This window comes from Zingiber officinale, chromosome 6B, assembly GCF_018446385.1.
Source record: "Zingiber officinale cultivar Zhangliang chromosome 6B, Zo_v1.1, whole genome shotgun sequence".
Lineage (NCBI taxonomy): Eukaryota > Viridiplantae > Streptophyta > Magnoliopsida > Zingiberales > Zingiberaceae > Zingiber > Zingiber officinale.
The window spans coordinates 105982921-105993365 of NC_055996.1; the positions used below are offsets into that span (position 1 = coordinate 105982921).

Here is a 10445-nt window from a genome sequence, read left to right on the forward strand (position 1 = left end):
GTTCTTGTATAGTCTTTGTGACTTGATTCTTCTATAGTTTTTGTGACTTGATTCTTCTATAGTTTTTGTGACTTGATGACCTTTGGGGATTGACTTGGATGAATGGGAGATATTGGACATGTGCTTGGACGCGTGAAGTTACTGCACACGTTGCCAAGTGAGTGGCACATGTCGAGAGAGTGGGCAAGTGGTGTTCACTCTTCTCCATATAAGGAGTCCAAGAAAATCAAAGGAGAGAGGGGATTCATTTAGGGAAACAAGGGATTTGGTTTGTGGAATTGTCGAGAAGTATTCATTACCATAACCTTCTCATAGACGACAAGAGATGACTTCCTCCATCTAGTGTTTTCTCCTCTTCGAATTTCACTACAACGAGGTATGATTTATTGTTTCGTAATTTTTATTATAATTCCATCACAAGAGACATTTCCAAGTAACAAGAAAGCATCCAAAGCAAGTTCTTCATTGTAAAATCGTTTTCGATTTCATTTACATTTGTATTTGTTTTTTTATTGTGTTCTTGTAAGAATAAATTTGTAAAAGATTTCTCTGCATCCGGAAGATATCCGAAAAGGAGGAGTTCATAGTAGAGGGAGATCACTAGGAGTAAATCTTGAATTAGTCGCAATGGCAGAGCCACCTTCAAGCCTACCTGGGTTGTAGCTCGTGGCCTGATGGAGTTTAGAAAAGGACAAACTCAGATTTACAACAAGAGAAAGAAAAAAAAAACGTGAGAGAAAGAGGAAGCAGCCCGGGACGATGGCGTCGATGCTTATAGCCCATAGCTCGAGATCAACCCAGCTAGATTGCTTGGGCGGGCTCCACCATGGATTAGTTGCCTAAGAGACGGATACCAAGTAAATCCCAGAGTTGTACATGCAGCGTCAAATTTGAGTCCAGATTTCCATTGCGCATTCAAACGATGAGCACGAGATCAACGAAGAAGCAATCAGAGCTATTCACCTAGGGATGACAATTTTTCCCATGCGGTCAAAATGAGGGTTGGATTCGGAGAGTATTTTCGAGTATGAGTTCGGGTTCGGGTTCAGAGATTTTTCAAATCCCTTCATTTGAATGAGGGTGGGTATGAGGATGCGATCCCCATCCCTGTACCTGGTCCAATATGACACGATAAGGGACGGGGATGAGAATTCTCCGATTAGTTCAGTAAATGTTAGATGGGAAATGATGATGGGGACAGGATGAGGATTTAATCCCTATAGGTGAAGATTCTCCAATTAAACAACCGGAGATGGAGGTGGGGATAACAAACCTATTCTCGCACCGTTCTATTATCATCCCTATATTAATCCTACGGCTCCTCTCCCCTTCCCTCTAACTCATATGGGTCTAACGTTCTATAGTTTTATAGTAGAATTAAGAAGAATCAATTAATTCGTTGAGATTGTATGCCTCCAAAATATTAAAAAAAAAACTCACATATATTTGATAGAAAAAAAAAATTAAAGGCATTTTTAATAGGTTAAGGATAGTAAGATTTTTAACTGTAACATTTATAAAAATACTTTTCAATATTATTATTTCATCTCTATTTGTTTCCTTCTTATTCATTTATCCATCGAATAAATCCAAATACAACTTATATATACCAATGTATTATTATTCCTTTGAATAGAGTAAACAAAAACTATACATCTTCCCAATATAGATATTCAATCAATCAGTAAGTTGGAAGCTATTTGTCAAGCTTCAAAATCTTTACACTGTTGGAAAACTTGAAAGAAGTTGTAGTTGGATGAAGGAAGAAGAGGGTGGCCTTGATCGTAATGTTGCCGCTTGCGATCTGCAAGCTTTGAAGTTTTCCAACGAATTCCACCCTCATTTCCTTTAGGAGACTCTGCCATTTTACGCAAATTTTCGATAAAAGTCTTTGTCAACTCACCTTCTTCCTGAATAATTGGAGAAGAGGAAGCAAGATCATATCTCGAACCAAGGTAAAACATGTATTGTATTAATGTAGAAATATAAAGATTGCTTCCCCAAATCCACTCATTAAGTTATTTTAAATCATTGACTTTATGAAAAGTATTCAAGAAATTATTATGATTCAAGATCTCTATTTTATCAATTTGTGCCTCAAATTTTTTTAAAAAATAATCAAGTCCTATGCTTTCCATGATTATGCAAAATACAATAAATATCAACTTACATTTACCATAGAAGAAAAGGGCAAAGGGTGTTTCATAGGTCGATCATCTTCCGACGGTTCAATAGGATGATTTATCGGTTTGAATTGCTCGACAACCACCACAATTCCCTCCTCCTCTTCCTCCCTCTCGAGATCATCATAGCCATCATCGTCTCGCCTCTTATCCGTGACCTCCTCTAACTTCTTATCCTAGATGTCAAATCGATAATCAAATAACCAAAAATCAACAAAAAAAAATAAAAATTTACTTCTTTTCGTTTTGAAGGATTTGAGTACCGGTTGAAGATGACGAGGTTTGGGCAGATAGCCGGAGAAGATTGTGAAGATGCCCATCATCGATTACGGCTCTTTGTTTTTCTCCCTTCCTTCCTTTCACTCTTTCTTCTTCTTATTTTGATGAACACGCCTTTGATATGGATATGGAGATGGTGATGGAGATAGAAATTTGAGTCGGTGGCACGTTTTAAGTTTAAATAGTAACTTCTAGTTGGCACTCATAACGGCTACTTTTTGTTCCTTGGATCGTGCATTGGGGCCCACATCTATTTCTTACTAGCCACCACTAATTTTGGGTAAATTATTTCTAGGAAAAATCTTCATTTTCTAATAGTTTTGATATAGTTTAAGTGTTTTAATTTGATTTGGTTTGATGTCATTTGGGAACTTAAGGGTTATTTTGATATTTTAAAACTTTAAAAGATATTTTTGGATAAATAATTTGGAGCTGAAATGGAATTTATTTTAGAAATGTGGAGGAGGATGAAAATTTCCCAATTTGTTCATAATTATCACTTTATTTTGATTAATAATAATAATAATAATAATAAATAAAAAAGAGCATTGTAGCCTTCCTTTGCGCTCCGCCGCGTCCTCCTACCGACGATCGATCGCGGCGCAGGTACTGCGCGCAGGCGACTGTCCCTTCACTTTCGACGCCCGGAAGAAGCTCTCCGTCGTCGACGTTGTCGAGCTCGTCCATCGCCAAATCGACACCGGCTCGCTCTACCATACCAAGCAAGGCGTCAGCGAAGTCATCGATGAGGGCCTGCGACTTCCGGCCATCCGCGAGAGCTCAGGTAGAGGAATTTTTTTTGTCATATTTCAGCGAAATTTATCTGAAGGATTCATTATGCAAAATCTTAAAACATGTGTTGCCCCAAAATCTCACTTCTTCAGGAACTAGGGTTCTTAGATTGGATTGCCTTGATCTGTCATAGTGCAAAAAATTATATCTGATTCTATGCAAAGTTTCAACTTGTCATGCCCTAAAATCTTATTCTCTAGGGTTAGGAATCTGTAGCTGTATTACTATGATCCCAAGTGATGCCCCTTTTCTTCTAAAAGGAGCAATTTTTTATCATTCTTCTTGAGTGACCTCAACTCTCAAATGATGCCCACTTCTCTTGTCTTCTCTCCTTTCATATCTTCAGTGACAAACTTAACTGACCCTTTCTTTTGGTGTCTTGATACTCCATCATCATTATCATTTCCTTTTCATTTGCTACTTACAAATATTCATTACTGATTAACTTGTGAACTTGAAACAATAGAATTATCCTAAACGTTTTAGGTTTTCGACCAATTCAACCAACACAACCATTATCAGACCCTACGAATTCATCTTGAGATCTCACACATACACACAAAAAGATCATTCAAGTTGCTATCTAGGTTCATAAATGGATAGAATGTTGGAGCTTGATATATAACTTTTGGTGTCTTGATACTCCATCGTCATTCTCATGTCCTCTTCATTTGCTACATACAGATATTCATTACTGGTTAACTAGTGAACTTGAAACAATAGAATTATCCTAAACGATTTAGGTTTTCAACCAACACAACCATGATTGGAATCTACGAATTCAACTTGAGATCACACATACACAAAAAGAGTATTCAAGTTGCTGTCTAGGTTCATAAATGGATAGAATGTTGGAGCTTGATACTTAAAACACTAGTGAAATTTCATTTAGTATGAAAAATATATAAATAAATAAAATTGAACACTAGTAAAGTCAACTCACCGATAAGAAATCTTCTTATTCAGAAGTTAATAGGTCAAAAATACAACTTGGTTTTCCTCTCACTTTCATAAAATGAATAATTAACTGATCTTAATTTCTTTTATGGAACCTAATTTTTCCTCTCTTTAAGTGCTTCACCTTCACTTATTTGTCTCATAATTAATATTAATGTACATTAATTATCAGCACATTATTCACAGAAGCTGATGTTGTTTAAGAATTAGCTGTGCATAGAGTAGCTCATTCCAGGAATCAGGAACTCCAGGGAGGCACCAATGGCTGCAATCCTGAAACCTTTCCAGTTCTCTTCTTTCCTCATCCGTCAAGTTCTGCTTCTGGTAGATCGATGGATGAGCATCTTTCCGGTAGTCGGTCATTCTCGTAATGTTCAAATACACAACACAGGTTTTCATCCCCTTGATGACAGATTCCAACACAATCATCTTGGATGGATAGGATGAGAGGTACTTCTCATTCTTTATGGGTTCTGTCCCCTTGTCACATTGTCCGCCGGAATTCCATTGCCCGCCACTGAAAATGAACAAAATAGACTTAAGTTTCGGTTTGTATGTGATGAATTTTTCGAGTAAATAGTTTCATGAGTACCTGAAATGGGAGGAAGAGTAACCACGGAAGACTACTAGGGATTTCTTAGAATTCACATTCGTATCCACCCATTTTGCCCAAGTATTTAGGGCTTTATGGAATGCTTCCACCACATTCAATTCACTGTAAATATGATTGCCTTCCTGGTAGTAGTCTTTCCTATTTGTAGTTATATCATAATTCAAGATTAATTCACAAATCGTTTTCGATCAAACTGACTGAAATGTTATCAACAATGATGATTCATGAATGTTTACCCTTTGAGGTCTTCTCATGGGTCCACCAATGCCCTGTGTTGAAGACGATAACATCTGCGTCTTTGTACCTAGAAGATGATCTCTCAATGATGTCGAGCCTAAGTGTCTCCTTTGTTCCATTGCTCGCCGGCATCTCCCATTCTTGGACAAGAAACGGAGACCGGAAGAATTCCGAACAATTGAAATCCTAACATGAACAAAAACTAGGGCATTACAATCACTAAAACAATATGAAACACAAGGAGGAAAAAAAAGATTGCACTTTTGAAAGAACCTTGAAGACAAGAATATGACCCCTCTGTTCGGAATTCATGCTGGCCAGAGGCCTCAAAAACCTTGCTTTTTTCTTTAACAGAGTTCCTTAGAACACAAACCAATGATTCCCACATGTTCCGGTTCAGTGAATCGCCAACAAATACGAGTCGTTTGCCTCTCAATCTCTCTAGCATATCAGTGGCATTCAATCTGAAACACAATCGAACACACAACAATATCACTTCACAAGTAATGGAATTCAAGGCATCATCAATTCTTCACCTTGGAATATTGCAGCCGATAGGCTGCCGCCGGAGTTTCTGGTAAGCTCGATCGGGCCGGCCATTGCGGTAGCAATCGAAGGGCTCATCGATGTGAGGACAAGAACCCTCAGGGTGCGTTTGGTTCGGGGTTATTCTTGATAACCTTGGTTATCCATCCAAGGTTATCAACAAAAACCTTGTTTGGTTTAGGTATTCGATGATTCCTACGTAATGTTTCATGCCCGACACGTCAGCAAAAGGGTCATGCAGCCCGGAATCGGAAAACCTCAGAAAACTAAGGTTTTTGTTGATTCCGGGGTTAACGAATTTTTTTTACCAAAAATACCCTCCGATAAGAAAAAATATGAAAAAAAGAGAAAAAATGTAAAAAAATGTTTTAAAAAATTTTAAAATTTATTTTTTTTAAAAAATAAATAATTTAAAAAATAAAAAAATAAAAAAAATAAAAAATAAAAATTTTAAAAAATTATAAAAATTTTAAAAAATTATAACAATTTTAAAAATAAAATTAAAATTTAAAAAATGTAAAAAAATAAAAAAATATAAATATAAATAATATAAAAATATAAAAACATTAAAAAATAAAAAAACACATAAAAAAGTAAAAAAATATACAGGAAAAAGGAAAATAAAAAACATTAAAAAATAAATAATAATAATAATAATAAATAAATAAATAATAATAATAATAATAATAATATTATGTATAGTTGGTTTTGTAACTGAGGGTAATACGGTAAAATATTAAACTAGGGTATTCATTAAAACCTTCAAACAAACAAGTTTTTATTGTATTACTTAAGTTGAACCAAACAACATTTGATTATGTTTTATTCCCTATAACGTTGGTTATGTGATTACCTGTAACCAAGGCTATACATGATGACTTGAACCAAACGCACCCTCAGGGTAGAGAGGGTAGGAATTATCCTTCACCCACTTCCCTTGAAAAATATCACAACTTTTCATAGAACTGATCCAATCTGCTTGGTTTCTTCCCTTTGAACTGATGGATTGGTTCTTTGCTAAGGATCCATTGTTCTGAGGAGCAATGGTGGATTCCTTACTACTAGTAGAAACTTTAGTTCCCCCCGAAGCTTCTCCTTTTGCGGTCTGATTCTTCCGTGCTGCTGATGCATCTTTCTTCGATCCATCAGTAGCCTTAGTCATGTTCTTCGACTGCAAATCACTGGCGTTTGGAGGAAGAACTCCAGATGTTATCTGGTTTTTGGATTGCGAGTCGGTTGCTGTTTGATTCCTGGTTGCTAAAATTGTAGTTTTTGAAGACGCACCGAGACCTTTCGTCTTGGAATCTCCATTGCTGGTGGTGTTCTTCGCGACGCCATTTCCCTGCGATTCAATTCGACTGGATGTGTGGTTGTTCGGCGTCGAGATCCCTCCTTTCTCGGCGGAGACGCCGTCAGCTGCCGCTGCCGCTGCCGTTTCGTTCTTCTTCGCCAAGAAGACCCCGCTTTTTTGGTCCTTCGCTGCGCCGCCGGAATTAGTCAGATTACTTACCGAGGTGCCGCCTCTCTGCGACCTCACGACGTCGTCTTCCGCCGCCGTCTCGTTCTTCCCATTTTTTGGGTCCCCCGCTCCGCGGCCGGCGGTAGTCGAATTACCCTCCGAGACGCGGCCTCTCTGCGACCTGACGCCGTCTGCATTCGCAATCGCATCGCCTTTCGCCGCCGTCGCATCGTTCTCGCCCAAGACGCCACTTTTTTGGTCCGTCACTCCGCCGCCGCCGTCTCCTTCCGAGACAGCGGCGCCGTGGGGCATCGTCTCGTTCTTTGCCAATATCCCACTTCTTCGGTCCCTCGCTCTGGTGCCGCAGCTTCCTTTCGCGACAGAGACGCTGTTCGCCGCCGCATCCTTCTTCCTCGCCAAGACACCACTATTTTGGTCCATCTCTCCGCCTGCGGCACTACTCAAACTACCCTCCGGAACGCCGCCACTCCGCGACCACCCACCGCCATCACCCTCCGGAAAAGAGGCTGGAATTTGTGGGGAGGAGGAATTGGGAAAGATATAGGAAACAATCGAAGAGATTTGAGGCCGGTAGGAAGCGGTGGAGGTGGAAGCGTAGCTAAAGAAGTCGCTGAACCAAGGCGAGCCCTTTTCGGCGGGGCAGAAGGCCAAGTAGGCTGTGAAGGCGACGAAGGCGAGGGCAGAGCCATAGAGGAAGACCTTGGTCCTCCGACTCCTAAAGAGAGAGAAGAGCTCTCGCAGATCGGAGATGATGGCCGAGCTCTGAGCAAGCTTCGAGGATTCGTTCATGGCAGAGAGGAGAAGAACTGAAAGCGAAGAAGAATAAAAAAGCGGTTTTTAATGGAGAATTAGAGGGGAAATACATTATTACGTCCCTATTATTTCTGAGTTTTTCTACTTATGTCCTTGAAATATTTTCGTTCCTATTTATGCCACTCATAAATTGTTTTCGTTCTCATTTATGTCCCTGCTGTTAACTGATCTGTGAATATGAGACGGAATCGGCACGTGATCTACACGTGCTCGTAAAAATCCCAAAAAAAATCCTAATTCCTCGTTCATCCGATGCAAACCTCATTCATTCGAGCATAGATGCCTTGTCGCGAACGTGTCCCTCGAGAATATATGCAGCAAACTCATCAAATCGATGAATTTATGCTCTCAATCGATCAGAAAAAAAAACTGGAGCAATGATTTTAAATAGGACGAGAAGAGAGAGCGAGAGAGGGAGGTGCAGATCGAGAGATCGAGATGGATTTGCAAAAGGAGCACGAGCTCCACTTGGCCCAAAGGCACAGAGAAAGAGAGCTGATGAGAGTCGAGGGCCTGGTGATCACCATCGCCCTGCTGCTGGTGGTGGCCTACATACTGAACCTGTACCGGTGCCGCAGTAGCTTCCTCAAGTACGCCCTCCACGCCTTCGACGCCATCTCCGGCTCCCTGGTCCCGTACACCATCGGCTCGATGCAGCAAATGACCTTCGCGCAAAAGGACTTCAACTGGCTCTGGGTGACGCTCCTCCTCGTCCTCATTGACATCGTTTGCCATGCCGATTTCGAGAAGAACAGGGTGAGTAGGTTGAAGTACGAGCTCGTCAAGATCATGGACTCTGTCTACACCGGCATTCTCTACACCACCAGCGACCGCCAGATTCTGCCGGCCATCTAGACGATACTGATGTTGCACGTGGTGAAGCTCCTGTTCAGGATCTGGGTGTTTCAGCTGGCCGATCAGTCTTACCGGCACGGTCAGAACTCACGGCTGGTCGCTGACTACATGAGCTACGAGCACGAATTGAGCAGCTCTGAGAAGCCAGATCCGATCACCACGAGAGGCTACAAGTACTTGGTCTACGGCGAAGCCAAACCGGAGAACAAGTTGCAGCCTGCGCCATCGGATTACCGGATCAAGTTGCGGGTAGCTAATGAGAAGAGACTGATCACCCTGGAGAAGGTCTGGCAGTGCCAGGGAAGCCTGCTCACGACCGGCGATCCAGACAGCAGGCTCAAAGATCTGTGTCTCTCCTTTGTGCTCCACAAGTTGATCCGGCGAAAATTCGACGACCTGCAACCGCTGCCGGAGCCCGATCATGAAAAGGCCCATCAGTTGATTTTTAGGAGATTTTTACAAGCACGTGCAGATCACATGCCGATTTCGTCTCATATTCACAGACCAGTTAACGGCAGGGACATAAGTGGGAACGAAAACGATTTATGAGGGGCATAAATGGGAACGAAAACATTTCAGGGACATAAGTGGGAAAACTCAGAAACAATAGGGACGTAATAATGTATTTCCCCGAGAAGTAGAAGAAGAAGAAGAAGTGAGAGCGTAGGGGTGTGTAATCGAGTCGAGCAGAACCGAACTCTTTGATATTTGAGTTTGACTCGTTTATAATCGAGCCGAGCTCGAGCTTTATTTAACGAATATATTTATGGCTCACGAGCTTATTCGAACTTTTATCGAGCCTAAACGATCTTAATAAATATAAATTATAAATTTAAATATTCATTAAAAACTAAATTATATATTTTTAAAAAATTATAATATTTTTGTTAAAATTTATAATTTTATTCTAATAAATAAATTTAATATATTTGTCTATGTTTTTTATAAGTAGAGTGTAAAATTTATAAATTCAATATCAAAACTATTATTATTTTCATTTAAAAATTGATTCATGAGCTTAACGAACATGTTCACGAGCTAACGAGCCGAATATTGTGAAGCTTGAGCTTGGTTTGTTTATCTTAACGAGTCTCATTAAACGAGCTCAAACGAGTTTTTATCGAATCGAGTTTCGAATAGCTCACGAGCGGCTTGGTTCATTTACACCCCCATAGAGCGTGTGTTCGTGTGTGAGAGTAAGCGAGTGACTGAGTGAGTTTAGATCTCCATATCATATAAAATTTAATGAATTAAAACTAATAAATATTGAGTGGGGTTTTATAATTAATTATCAGACATTTTTCTTGTGGAGTAAATTGTTGTTGACGCCTAGTAAGCATATTTGTCTTTCACCTTTTGTTTTTTTAAAAAAAAAAATTGGGAAAATTTTATATTTAAAATTAGACAAAAAATAAAAAGGCATTGTTTATTTAGTCAACGTAAAAAAGACATCTAATTTTAAAAAATAATTAAAAGGATGTCTATTATTTTAATCTAAAAACATACTCTTATTCAAATGATATTATAGCAATATGAAAAAACAAAATTGTTCTAATTAATTCTAGTCAATTATTTTACTGGTAGCAGTTTTGATTAATTTTGATGATGTTAAGATAATTTTAATTAATATTTAATCAATTTTAATTAATATTAAAATAGTTTTGATTAAAATCTCTTAAAATAATTTTGA

General features: G+C 39.2%; 2 protein-coding genes and 1 long non-coding RNA gene across 3 annotated transcripts; 1 reads left to right on the plus strand and 2 right to left on the minus strand.

Annotated features, from left to right (window-relative positions):
- Positions 1-1664: 1664 nt before the first annotated feature.
- Positions 1665-2599, minus strand: LOC121990505. The gene is made up of 3 exons (XM_042544622.1): positions 2447-2599; positions 2171-2359; positions 1665-1910 (listed from the first exon to the last, which is right to left on the minus strand). The coding sequence occupies exons 1-3, from the start codon at positions 2504-2506 to the stop codon at positions 1704-1706; spliced, it is 456 nt and encodes a 151-aa protein (XP_042400556.1). The 5' UTR covers positions 2507-2599; the 3' UTR covers positions 1665-1703.
- Positions 2600-2989: 390 nt separating this feature from the next.
- LOC121988708 lies at positions 2990-4975 on the plus strand. Its single transcript, XR_006114090.1, has 2 exons — positions 2990-3246; positions 4398-4975. It is a non-coding gene; the product is annotated as an uncharacterized LOC121988708 (long non-coding RNA).
- Positions 4976-6418: 1443 nt separating this feature from the next.
- Positions 6419-7876, minus strand: LOC121991332 (protein trichome birefringence-like). The gene has a single exon (XM_042545345.1). The coding sequence runs from the start codon at positions 7874-7876 to the stop codon at positions 6473-6475; it is 1404 nt and encodes a 467-aa protein (XP_042401279.1). The 3' UTR covers positions 6419-6472.
- Between the last annotated feature and the right edge of the window lie 2569 nt (positions 7877-10445).

What these genes read in the sequence shown, in the direction of transcription:
- LOC121991332 (XM_042545345.1), bottom strand. Translation starts at nt 7,876, where the DNA reads ATGAACGAATCCTCGAAGCTTGCTCAGAGCTCGGCCATCATCTCCGAT.
- LOC121990505 (XM_042544622.1), bottom strand. Translation starts at nt 2,506, where the DNA reads ATGATGGGCATCTTCACAATCTTCTCCGGCTATCTGCCCAAACCTCGT. An exon ending in AACCTCGTCATCTTCAACCG is followed by an intron (nt 2,360 to 2,446) that starts GTACTCAAATCC and finishes TTTGACATCTAG; the next exon opens with GATAAGAAGTTAGAGGAGGT. An exon ending in CCTTTTCTTCTATGGTAAAT is followed by an intron (nt 1,911 to 2,170) that starts GTAAGTTGATAT and finishes CCAATTATTCAG; the next exon opens with GAAGAAGGTGAGTTGACAAA.